The sequence below is a fragment of the Caretta caretta genome, chromosome 2 (assembly GCF_965140235.1).
Source record: "Caretta caretta isolate rCarCar2 chromosome 2, rCarCar1.hap1, whole genome shotgun sequence".
In the NCBI taxonomy this organism is placed as follows: Eukaryota; Metazoa; Chordata; order Testudines; family Cheloniidae; genus Caretta; species Caretta caretta.
The window spans coordinates 250854748-250868546 of record NC_134207.1 but is presented as its reverse complement, the minus strand read 5'-3'; the positions used below and the strand labels follow the sequence as shown (position 1 = coordinate 250868546).

General features: G+C 42.2%; 1 protein-coding gene across 1 annotated transcript in view; it reads left to right on the top strand.

Moving 5' to 3' along the window:
- Nucleotides 1-13799, top strand: part of UBE3C (ubiquitin protein ligase E3C) — a 173717-nt gene that overhangs the window by 101718 nt on the left and 58200 nt on the right. Inside the window, exons 16-17 of the mRNA XM_048837621.2 lie at nucleotides 3757-3854; nucleotides 12517-12649. Coding sequence (XP_048693578.1) covers nucleotides 3757-3854; nucleotides 12517-12649 — 231 coding nt within the window. The remainder of the gene's footprint in view (nucleotides 1-3756; nucleotides 3855-12516; nucleotides 12650-13799) is intronic.

Here is a 13799-nt window from a genome sequence, read left to right as displayed (position 1 = left end):
TACACATGGCAATGTTAAGTTATTTTTAAGAAACAGGAACGGCCTTAGCAAAAATCTGTGTCTTTCCAGTAAAAGTTCACTTTAAAGGTGTTTACTCTTTGCATTTCCTGGTCGCCATTTTGAACTGCATCTGGGAGAGAAGGGGGACCCCCAAGGTACTGGTATACAATCTGCCATTAGCTGACGCATGCTGCTAACTGAGGCTTCTCATAACTTTTTGGTTCGTAGAACAGAAATCCCTCCCATTACTGCACTAATAAACATTAAAATGGAGTCAGAAACTTACCGGGCTCAGGGGTGCCTTCTGTCCATTCTGGTCTGTTGCAGGCCCAGCAGCAGACTGTTCCTCAAGGGGTGCATCAAACCACTCCTCCAAGCGTGGACCCAGAATGTGCTGCTGCTGCTCATGTTCCAAAGCCTGCTCTGGGACCAGTTTCAGCAACAGAGTGACTTCATGGTCCCCAATTGGTGCCTGCTGCTGGCTCCCATCAGTCTCCATGTTGGATTTAGGGGCCAGCAGGGTACCATCCTGGTCATCATGCACCACCGTTGGCTCTGTGCTTGGTGCAGTGTCCAGTACCTGGTCAAACTCCTCATTAAATGGGCATGGTTTTAGCAAGTTGCCTGAGGTGCGGTTTTGGTCTCTGGTTTTCTGGTACTTGTTCTAGAGCTCCTTAATCTGTTCCCTACACTAGGCAGCTGCCAGTTTTTTTGTTATGTGCTAGTATGTGTGGTCATTCCTGGTAGTCTTTCTAAACTCCACAGCTTTGCTGGCTTTGCACCACAGATTTACCAAAATCAGGCTGTGTTCCCATGCCCACTTTCCAAAAGGCTTCTTATGGTCAGTCTCCATTACAAACACAGAGGACTCTCTGATGGTATGTTTGGTTATCAGAAGAAAATGGAAGTGTTAAGTGCTGACTCACTGAGCTGCAGCAGTACACCAAGGAGGGTGGTTCTGTTTTCAGCAGAGTAGATTCAAGATGCTTGGGATAGAGAGGAAAAAAGAAGTTGGCCCATGGGATTATAGGATGCTTTTTGGAGGACTCCCAGGATCCAAGTCGTGAGGGGCTCAGTCTACGCTGCAAAGCAATAATGCTGAAACCCTGGGTCAAGGTTTGACCCGAGCTCAGGTCCTGCAGCCCTAGAGCGTCTTGGGACCCTGGGTCAGTGTAATGTGTGTGTAGACGGAAGGAGTAAGTCTGACATTAAAGCCGACAGTATTGCGTTAGAAGCATTGCTCTCATTCTCCGCCAGAAGGTAGTGGTTCTTTCAGCACAGTTAGAGCGCTTTTTGTGCCAAAGCAAGCACTGTCTCCTGGGAGTCAACTCTCAGTACAGGAAGTTCAGGTCTGTAAACTGGCACATCCTGTTCCAGAAGCTCCAGCTTGGTCTGAGTCAGTTTTTTTCCAAAGCACTTGTGACCAGAAGCGTCAATATTGCTTTCAGCAAAACAGAGTTTCAAGACACAATTAATATGCTTTCGCATCTTAACTCCACTAAATAACTATCAGAAAATACAAAATGCAAAACTTAGGCTAAGCTCTGATAGAAATGACCAAGACAATATTGTACCATGAGTCGTTGTTGCTAGCTTTATACAGTGTTTGCGATGCCATTGGTAACTTTGCTTGTGACCCTCCATCCACCACCACCACGTTCGTCCACATTGCCGAGAGAATTTATAGCTGCCTGTTTGAGACAGACTGAATATCAGGATGATGTGGACTACCCCCTCCCCTTTGCAAGTGACCTGTCCAGGTCTAGGATAAAGCACATTTGTGTGAGGAAACCCATGCTGCAGTTGCCTGTGCTGTCGTCCGTTTTTAGCTAAATAAAGTGCTTCAGCCTCCCAGGTTGTCAGTCTGGCACCCTTCATGACCACAAAATTCACTGACAAGAAGAAAGGTAGGATCAGCGTGACTGTGTGAAAACAAGCATATAACAATATACGTATGATCTGTTTAATCCCACTTGACTCCATATGGGATTAAGTCAATTAGTGTGAAAGTACTGCTGAATCACGTATGGCAGTGTTTATTTGTTCTTTTTCATTTACTTAAATGGCAGACTCTTGGGTTATAAATGCACTGTGTATTGATGACTCCATCCAATATTTCTTTTTAAAGATGGAAACCTTGATGGAGAAATGCAGATAAAATTGACTAATTGACCAGAGTAATTGAACTGTCGAAGTTGGGTAGTGGTTTACCTTTGCTGTACATGCACTTTCTGTTTAAAATGCTTTTAACCCTTAGCTTAAGAGGCAGCATACAATGACTTTAATTAAAAATGTTTACTGAGAAACTAAGTAACCTCAAGGAAGCATTTTATCAAAAATTCCAAGGGCTTGCAATGCTGAGACTTGCCAAAAGCGAATATTCATCAAGTATACGAATATGTGGGGTCATGTCACACTAAATCAGTACCTAAAATAACTCTGCTTAGAAATGATTTGGGGAATTTAAAGTACAGCACCCTTTGATAATGATCATTGATGTGGTGCCCAGCTGCAGAAGGGCAGCCAAGCATCACCACCCCATAAGCAGATGCCAAAGGAAGGATTGCAACTGCCAGTGTAATCTCCTTGGCCCCATTAGTTACATGTACTATTTACTTCAGCTTTCCCCCCCGCCCCTACCTTGTCTGCAGACAGCCTGGCCTTGCCTGTGAAGCAGCTTTTTTCTGGTTCTGATGATAAGCAAGAAAGTGAAAATGTCTGGGGCTTTATTATCTGGTATTCAGTCTGTAGCTTGATGAACCTCCCTCTACACCATCAAGGAGGTAAATAAAGCCTGGAGCATCTTGTGCTGGCTTCCTGTCTCATGCTGCACTTGAATTTGTTTGCTGTAATATGAGGCATGTGCCCAGCTAACTAAATTTTCTTTCTATTAAATTAGATTAAGATGATATACTTTAAGTATCCAAAACCCAAATAGGAACTATTTCTTAAATTCCTCCTTATGGGATACATCTAGAATGTTCCAAAAGAGTTGCACCATGGTTTGAGACTATCTTGGAGTGGGAGCCTTTTCCTTTAACTCCTTATGCTCTTTGGCTATTTTCTCCTTGCTGCTCACTCAAGCAGCTAATGTAGCTTTCTGCTGTTCCCTTCAACTTTCCATAGGGACTAAAATTTAATTTGATCACAGGACAAATGTCTTTTTTTGCACTTTCCAAGTTTATTGAAATAAATTAGTTGACTTAGTTGGGTTTTGGCTGAGGCACTAGAATGTCACGCCAAAATTGGTGTGCTGGACAAAAACAGAGTCCATGGTTGAAAGCTAAGTATACCAAATTATTGTGGGAAATAGAGCCCTGTGATCAGTGTGATAGGGCCTTTGGGCGCTGCCTTAATGCAAATAATAATTACAACCTTCCCTTAATTAGCTGATAAGTTTCTAATATTTAAAATTTTATTTTTCTATTGTATTAAACAACATTTAAGAAAGCAGAAAATAACATGATTTTTCTAAAGGAGATTAAAAAACACAATAGCATATCATTTCTATATATATCTTCTCTGCAGTAAGTTTTAATTGCTCAATTTTCACTTACCGGTAGAAACTGTAATATTTTAGGAAGGTAAGGCTCAGCTCATAAGAAGCTGGCTACTTCGCTTGCACTAAACCAGTTGTCTTCATGTGTGTAGTTTTTTGATTGAATGCAACTTATGAATTGATTTTTACAAGATAAACACTATTAGAAAAGCAGTTTTTTACCAAAATTGATAAACTCTTTGTTCATATTTTTTAAGTGGGTTTGGAGCCAGCACCTCTTTCTGTGTCTGAAGAACGACAACTTGCAATTCTGACGGAGCTACCTTTTGTAGTTCCTTTTGAGGAAAGAGTAAAGGTATTTAATTTTTTTAATTTGTGTATTTTGAGGATTTTACAGTAAACGTAATACAGTGGGTTCAACTATGTGGGGTATCAGGCCTCAGATCATCCTATCCAGTGGAGAATCAGGCCGTGATGTTCCTGTTTGTCCCTAGTATTTGCATGGCCACTACAATGCAGAAGATGCCTGGCAAGATTTACTGTTATGTCTTCTTGCAATTTATTTTCCCTTTTTACAATGTTTTAGAATAGTTTTTCCTTACTTAGAAGGGTAGACTATGTTAACATCACTTGAGAAATGGTAACGCTGTATAATAAGCAAGCATAGGCCTAGATTCTGCAATTGGATCTACGTGGGTGGACCTCTACACCAACGCTGAACCCTATGCTCAGGGTTTAGCTGATCGCCATATTTGGGGTCGGGAAGAAATTTTCCTCCAGGGCAGATTGGAAGAGGCCCTGGAGGTTTTTCGCCTTCCTCTGTAGTATGGGGCATGGGTCACTTGCTGGAGGATTCTCTGCTCCTTGAAGTCTTTAAACCACGATTTGAGGACTTCAATAGCTCAGACACAGGTAAAAGGTTTTTCGCAGGAGTGGGTGGGTGAGATTCTGTGGCCTGCGTTGTGCAGGAGGTCAGACTAGATGATCATAATGGTCCCTTCTGACCTTAATATCTATGAAACCCCATTGCAGTTAGTGGAGCTCCAAGTAGAGGCACAGTACATCTACCTGGATCTTATTGCAAGATCCTAGATTCTCAGATACAGTGTATTCATTAAGCCAGTACAATATAAGTGAGAGTCATTTTGTGGAAATAATGCCCAGAAGTTAAGTTTCTGCATTCAGTGATAGTTGAACTTAAAGGAACACTTAATTACTGTATAGGAAAAATGTGACTTTCAATTCCATATATTGTTTATAATTTGGTTTTGAATGCATTCTGGATCTTAAGTATGTAATTTTGAGGGCCAAGTTTTTTCAAATCCCACAAGATTTTGTTTTAATGCTACCATTGTGATGTTACCCCTAGAAACAATTTCTGAGCTGCTTCTGTTGGCTCTACAGCATAAGTTAATTAACCGACTATTCCCAGAATTGTGTTGGAATCATTGTGCACCAGCACCATCAAGAAAATGAAAAATAGTTTCATGGGGGAAATAAATCAATGTTTACTGAAAGGACAATGACAAATTTGGTAGAAAAATAATGTGTATTTTTAGGCTTGTATCAGATATTGGAAACAGTAAAGAATAAAAATTTATTTAAAACATATTCATATAGCATGGTGATGTGATAATGCAAGTTCTGATAGCTATTTTTTCCAAACCATTCAACATCCTAGTCTGATTATATCCCTGGAGATTATTGTTCAGTGGCTTTCAGTATTTCATCATAACATAATACAATCTGTACAGCTAGGACTTTAATTCAGTCCCAGTTTGTTTGATGTTCTTCAGGGGCCTCTGTGCATTTCCACTTATGGGATTAGCTCCTTTAGTGTTGTTCTGTGTGACTGTGTAACAAAGCCACGTCTCCTAAGGGTGCCAGAATGCTCTCTCATTTAGATGATCAGCTCTGTCCATATAAGGGAGTATTACTCCTATCTAATACTACCAGTTTCTTCTCTAACGCTGCTGAAAGCGAAATGGAACTACTTCTTGTGTCTGTGAGCTAATTAGCCTAATCTCTCTTCTATAATTAATTAGTTAGAGTTATGCATGGTATAGTTAGGGTAGTGGAGGCTACTTGCCTTGGTTTATCCCGAGGTTGTTGGGTCCAGACCGATTCAAAAGTTGTGCATACTGCTTGGCAATCTTTCCAGAGACAGATGCACATGTTTGGTGCCTAGTGTTCCTGGGAAAGGCTCACCGAGTCTGCCAGTACCCAATTTGCCATGCCTTTACTCCTTGGTTGAGGAAGGACAGACAACTAAGACTGCAGGCTCACTAGGTTTCTTTGAGCCATTAGCCAGACCATCCTGCTCCTTCAGGAGTGCTCCTTCAGGAGTTTCAAGGTGCGCCTGTTTGCTGAGACCTACTATAAAGAGACCTCTGTGCAGCCCTCTTTGTTGAGGCTGACGTTGACTTCCCTGAGGTAAACACTTACTGGAACTGACCCTCTGGCCCAGCACTATCCAGGACTGCAGGCTCTTGTCAAAACAGACTGCTCCATCACCTCAGTCTGCGATGACACTAAAGACTCCCTCAGTGCCCTTAGAGTTGGCAAAGTTTGACATCACGAGAGAGAGAGTCATGCTTACAGATACCTTAATGCCCCTGTTTTGGGGAAGAGAAAGGAAAAGAAGAAGTAGTCTGATCTGCAGAAGGGGTCCAAGGAGAAGAACAAAGGGGGAGGCATTGTTTTCATTCTCCTCTGTGATTCATACAGTGTTTGGAGACGCTTTACCAGTCTCGACACTGTCTCGAATATATATTCCTCCTCAGCTTGATGCTTCAGTGCTGAGTGACCTGGACACCTCACTGGCATGCATGCCTCTAACACCATTGACTTTCCTCTCTCATGGCTGAGGTTTGTTTATCAAAGCTTTTGGCTACACCTCTGCGTTTTGACTCTGCACTTCAATATTCAATGCCAGTATTGATCCAAAACATCCTTCAGGAGCATGGGATTTCCTTGGAATTGAATATGCTACTCCTCCTCTTTGCTCCAGAAAACCCAGCTGCCTTCCCTCTCCAAAAACTCCATATGCATGAAAAGGTCTTATGAAGGGACCTCTTCAATTATTAATGTGGCCCCACATTCAGGAGCCAGTGAAAGTTTTTTGCTCAATGCCACCAAAACTAGCATGGCCCTAACTTCAACACTAATGAGAATGTAGACACCAATGCCGCTCCCGGCACTGAAGCAGCTCAGTCAAGGCTTGAGAGTTTTCCTGACTGCTGACTCACCTCAGGCACCGCTACCTTCAAGGACACCCATGTTTCATTTGGCACAGATACGACTGGCACTATTGCCTCCTCAAGAAGATTGACAACGGGGAGGAGACGCCCAGAGGAAATGGAGCAATTTCCCATAGAGGAAAGATTACTTTATTTGAAGTAAAGGAAACATACATTACTTGAAGATGAAATGGGGGCTTCGTCCATCTCTCCTCCTGATGACCAGAAATTATTTCAGGAGTTGATGGGGAGGATGGCTAATACCCTTCAGTTACAGACTGGAATTTCAGACAGTCTAAGCCCCTTTTCAATATCATGGAAGCACAGAAAAAAGACATTTGCTTTTCTAGTCTCCTGGGTTTACTCAGTCCAGGAAAGGACATTTTGCTTTCTCTGTCTTCACCATCAACACTAGATAGTGTCTTATCACACATCTAATACATGGCCATCCAACATCTTGACAGATGAAAGAAGAAGCGACAAAGTCTGTCTGTCAGTGGTGCTTAGTAGTGGTATGGGAAAAGAGCCCAATGCGCAAGTGGGAAAGCTTCCCATCTGGCTACAGGTCCACTCATTAGATGGAAGTTGAAGTACTCTGCTTCCTTCCTCACCTGAGGGCCTCAGCCTGGATGCTCTGATGGTTCTTTGAAGTGACTGCACCAGTCTTAACACGGCTTCTCCAAACTGAAAAATTATTGGCAGGATTTTCCCAATTGTCAGTGGGAATGCTGAATTTCTAGAGACCTTGCTTGACCTTGTCGCTGTATCAGAGGTTTCTCCTTCCTCTGCGTTGTAGACAGTTCTTAGGTTGGCCATAAAGCACAGCTTTTGGCAGACGATATTGAGGCATGCACTCCACGTGTCCTAACCAGCAAAGCCAGTCAATGTCCAGCATAGACTGTAGTTCAGTTCTCTCAAGGGTCTTGTTATCAGTGATCCATTGGTCCCAAGAAACTCTAAGGATTTTTCTGAGACAGCGGAAGCGGAAACTGTTCAGTCTCCGCTCCTGCTTAGAGTAGGTAACCGAACTTTCACAGACATAAAAGAGGGTACTAAGGACACAAGCCTGATAAACAAACAGACACACATTTGTATTCAGGGTTAGCAACTTGTTGTTCCAAACACATGAGGTTAAATTTTCCAAAGGTAACAGAAGCTTTGCCGATTCTCATATCGAATTCCCTATCAAGGTTCAGTGAGCTGGGAAGAATTGAGCCAAAATAGCAGAAGTGATCCACATTGTCCAGAGCTTCATTATTGACAAAGATTTTAGGTGGAATGTTGGTACCTTGTGACATGACAGGTGTTTTTTTTAATACTGATTATTGTGCCAAATTGGGAGCATGCATCAGAAAACTTGTTCACCATGACCAGCAGTTCATCAGGTGAATTAGAGATGAATGCAGTGTCACCTGTGAAAAGCAGATCCTGAATAGTAAGCTGGATGACATGCCTTCTGCTCTGGAATTGTCTGATGTTAAACAAGCTGCCTTCCATGCTTGATTCAACAAGTACGCCAGATGGATCGTTTCCAAAGGGGTACTTAAGAAGAATAGAGAAGAAAATGCCAAAGCCAAAGGCTAAGACACAGCCTTGCTTCGTACCAGTATTAATACTAAACTTGGATGATCCAATGTACGCAGTCTGAAAAGGAAGCTGATCTTGTCCCTGCAGGTGCTTCAACAACTTCATTGATGGTAGATCAGAGAAAATTCACTCCTCCATCCCCTACTGTTACAGTCACCACAGATGCCTGCACTCTGGTTTATGGTGCACATGGCCACTTGAACACCTGGGAATCCAGATTCTACATCAGTGTGTTGAAGAGCAGGTCTGTAAGATGGGTTCTAAAGGCGTTGTGTCTGTCCATACATCGCGTAGTACAAGTGCTCACAGACAATACCACGACCATGTAGTGCATCAACAAATGGGGAGCACATTCTTAACTTCATCTATGGAGGCAAGGAAGCTGTGCCTCTGATGTATTCATCATCACATTCACCCATTAGCAGCACACCAGCACATTCACCCACTAGCAGGAGAAAAGGAGTATGTACATGCAGACGCACTCAGCATGAACTCTTACAACAAACACAAATGGTCCCTAAACTGGTCAGGAGTGTCTTCATTCTTACTCAAGTGGGGTCAACCTCTAATCAAAGTATTCATGTCTAGTCAGAATGCCAAGTATCTGTCCTGCACCAGGACTTAAAGTGGCAAGAAATCTTTATTGGATTAATTCCTTCTGTATTGAAGCAATCATCTCTCCGTTTTCTATCCCATTCCCTTGATACCCAGAATCATAAGGAAGATCAGAGAGGACAGAACCAGTGTCCTACTGATAGCACTAATGTGACTTAGGCAACATTGATATACAGATCTTCTCCAGCTAATCAGAGAATCATCCATTCATCTTCCTCTCTGCGCCCACACCTCCTCTCTAAATAATAAAGGAAGATTCTTCACCAGAAGAACCAAATACGCTTCATCTATCTGTGTGAAGGATAGTCAGCAAACACATACGATCCATGAAAGGTAGGAGTGTTCAAGCAGTACTGTTAGTCATGAAAGAACTAAATGGTTTGTGTTGGATGAAAAGTAATGGGTTAACCCCATCATGCGAAGGAGACCCAGCAGTTTGAAAAGGAATACTTGTGGCACCTTGGAGACTAACAAATTTATTTGAGCATAAGCTTTCGTGAGCTACAACTCACTTCATTGGATGCATTCAGTGGAAAATACAGTGGGGAGATTTACATACACAGAGAACATGAAACAGTGGTGTTACCATACACACTGTAACGAGAGTGATAAGGTAAGGTGAGCTATTACCAGCAGGAGAGCGGGGGTGGGGGAAAACCTTTTGTAGTGATAATGAAGGTGGGCCATTTCCAGCAGTTGACAAGAATACGTGAGAAACAGTAGGTGGGAGTGGGGGAGTAAACATGGGGAAATAGTTTTACTTTGTGTAATGACACATCCACTTCCTACTCAACATGCGCTACATTGATGATACCTTCATCATCTGGACCCATGGAAAAGAAGCCCTTGAGGAATTCCATCATGATTTCAACAACTTCCATCCTACCATCAACCTCAGCCTGGACCAGTCCACCCAAGAGATCCACTTCCTGGACACTACGGTGCTAATAAGTGATGGTCACATAAACATCACCCTATACCGGAAACCTACTGACCGCTGTGCCTACCTACATGCCTCCAGCTTTCATCCAGACCACACAATCCATTGTCTACAGCCAAGCTCTACGATACAACCGCATTTGCTCCAACCCCTCAGACAGAGACAAACACCTACAAGATCTCTGTCAAGCGTTCTTACAGCTACAATACCCACCTGCTGAAGTGAAGAAAGAGATTGACAGAACCAGAAGAGTACCCAGAAGTTACCTACTACAGGACAGGCCCAACAAAGAAAATAACAGAACGCCACTAGCCATCACCTTCAGCCCCCAACTAAAACTTCTCCAACGCATCATCAAGGATCTACAACCTATCCTGAAGGACGACCCATCACTCTCACAGATCTTGAGAGACAGGCCAGTCCTTGCCAACAGACAGCCCCCCAACCTGAAGCAAATACTCACCAGCAACCACACACCACACAACAAAAACATTAACCCAGGAACCTATCCTTGCAACAAAGCCCGTTGCCAACTGTGTTCACATATCTATTCAGGGGACACCTAATCACATCAGCCACACTATCAGAGGCTCGTTCACCTGCACATCTACCAATGTGATATGTGCCATCATATGCCAGCAATGCCCCTCTGTCATGTACATTGGCCAAACCGGACGGTCTCTATGTAAAAGAATAAATGGACACAAATCAGACGTCAGGAATTATAACATTCAAAAACCAGTCGGAGAACACTTCAGTCTCTTTGGTCACTCGATTACAGACCTAAAAGTGTCAATTCTTCAACAAAAAAACTTCAAAAACAGACTCTAACAAGAGAGTGCTGAATTGGAATTAATTTGCAAACTAGATACAATTAACTAAGGCTTGAATAAAGACTGGGAGTGGATGTGTCATTACACAAAGTAAAACGATTTCCCCATGTTTATTCCTCTCCCAACCCCCCACTGTTCCTCAGACGTTCTTGTCAACTGCTGGAATTGGCCCACCTTGATTATCACTACAAAAGGTTTTCCCTTCCCTTCCCCTCCCCCCCGCTCTCCTGGTAATAGCTCACCTTAAGTGGTCACTCTGGTTACAGTGTGTATGGTAACACCCATTGTTTCATGTTCTCTATGTATATAAATCTCCCCACTGTATTTTCCATTGGATGCATCCAATGAAGTGAACTATAGGTCACGAAAGCTTATGCTCAAATAAATTTGTTAGTCTCTAAAGTGCCACAAGTACTCCTTTTCTTTTTGCGGATACAGACTAACATGGCTACTACTCTGAAACCAGCAGTTTGAATATCTCTTGTATTTTAAATCACAGGGTTTAGCCATAGTTCCCTGAAGGTTCATTAAGCTGCTGTTTCTGCCTCTTACTTTTTTGTTAGACAGGTCTTTATTCTTTCATCCTACAGTCTCCAGATTTCTTAAGAGATGGTAAATGCCTTTCCCAGCACAAAAGGACCTTCCTGGCCAAGAATTTGACCAGGGTTTTAACTGTTGGTAGTTCTATCCGGTGAGCCCCGTCTCAAGCTTCCATAGATACCTGTCTATCAAAACAGCATTTTTAATAGATATTACCTCTGCTAGGAGGGTTAACAAGCTCAGTAGCTTGATGGCCTTTCTAACATTTACAGTAGTACATAAAGACAAAGTTGTTTTGAGATCTAACTCAGGTTTATGCTGAAGGTGGCATCGACTTTCATCTGTTGCAGTATGTCTCTCTCCCTGTTTCCTTCTCCAGAAACCAGGCTTACCCAGGGTAGTCCATCTTATATTGCTTTGATATGAAAAGGGCTCTGTGCTATTATCTGGACAGGACTAAGCCCTTAAAATAATCTAACATTGATTGTTGCCATGGGGAAAGGTGTAAGGCAGAACCATTTAGTAAACAATTTTCCCCTCGGGATTAAGAGGTGTAGTGAGTATTGTTATACTTAAGCCAGAAAACCGGTACCACTTGTCTTAAGAACACACTCCATTAGGGCTATGACGGACTCTCTAGCTTGTTTGAGACAGGTTCCTATTGTAGAGATTTGCCAAGCAGCAACACTGAGTTCTGGTCACACTTTCACTAAGTGTTATTAATTGGACTTGGCATCGTGCTCTGATGCTTGGTTTGGTAAAGTGGTGCTACAGTTCATTTTTGCCTCTAACTCCTTGCCTTCCATTCTCTGTTGGGGACACTGCTTGCTAATCTCCTATAAGTGAGGAGGCCTTTGAACAAGGAAGGGTTACTTACTAGTAACTCTTGTTTTTTGAGAGTTGCCTCTGTACATTCAGACTACTCACCACTTTCCCTTCTGCCTTGGAGTTCTTTGTATGTCAGAATTTTGACATCTAGGCAGAAGCAACTGAGATGGTCAGGGAGTGCGGGGTGCACTCCATTAGGCAGATGGAACTCATTATGTTGTCTTAGCTCCAGAGTGCTCTTCCCCCACCCATAGCGGGTACAGCTTTGTTATGCAGTTCCATAAATGGCCACTAGAGGCACCGAATCTCATACCTGCAAATGCACAGAAGCAACTGTTGCAGAACAATAGTTACTAATAAGGTGGTAACCACTCTTTACTGAAAATGCAGATTTCAGTATGATTATTTGATTTCTTTTTCTACTCTTTTTACCAGATCTTTCAAAGACTGATCTATGCAGATAAACAGGAAGTTCAAGGAGATGGTCCATTTCTGGATGGAATTAATGTCACTATCCGAAGAAATTATATTTATGAAGATGCTTATGACAAACTTTCCCCTGAAAATGGTATGTTTGCATTTAAGTTCTAGAATATTCTAAAAATAACATTGATTGGTTGTATAAATCTCACCATATAATTATATATTTGCTTTTACCCGACTGGAAGGTTTGGGTTTTTTAAAAAAAGAAGCGTCTTATCCCTGAAGTACCAAACATCCCCAGAATCCAGGTTCTCTCTGTCCACGCACACATATGAAATCCTCATTCAAGTTTGTCATCTTGATTATTGCTACCTCCTCCTCTCTGACCTCCTTGACAAATACATCTCTTGCCTTCAGCCCATTCAAACTAAATATTCATTGTGTGCCATCTCCATCCTTACAAGACTGTTTCTCTGACCACCTGTTTTGTGCTTTCACCCTTGCTGTTTGTCTGCAATGAGTTTTAGCTAACCGTTTCAAACCTCTAGCATAGACACAGCTTACTTGGGTATAGTGTGACTTATAAGGGAGTGGGGCTAAGGTGAACTGGTTCCTGCTATGTTGGTGTAAATAATGTCTATAATAGGGGTGTGCACCTGTGTAGTTGCAACAGTGACTAAAAATCCACAGTAGACGAGGCCTAACTTGTGGAAAGCCGTCACCAAACATATGGAGTTTTGGCATATAAGAAGAAAGTTTAAGGCACAAAATGAGTAATCCTGAGCAAGGGACATAAGTCAATAAGAAGAGATTCTATAAATACATTAGGACCAAGAGAAAAATGAAGTAAAGTATAGGTCCACTGCTCACGGGGAAAGGAGAGCTGAGGTGGTTAATGCATGTTTTGCTTCACTCTTCATTTAAAAAAGGTTAATTGTGACAAGATGATAAGCACAATTAATATTAACAAAAAGGGGGAAGGAACTCAGAATAGGGAAAGAATATTTAGATAAGTTATATGTACTCAGGTCAGTAGGATTTGATGACATTTGTGCCATGGTACTTAAGGAATTAGCTGAAGTAATCTTGGAACCATTAGCGATTACCTGGAGGATAGATGAGGTCCCAGAGAACTAGAGAAGAGCAAACATAGTACCTGTCTTTAAAAAGGGGAGCAAAGGGGGTTCAGTGATCAATTGTTCTCCATGTCACTGAAGAAGGAATGGGCTTAATCTACAGCAAAAGAGGTTTAAGTTAGATATTAGGAAAAACTTTCTATCTATAAGGATAGTTAA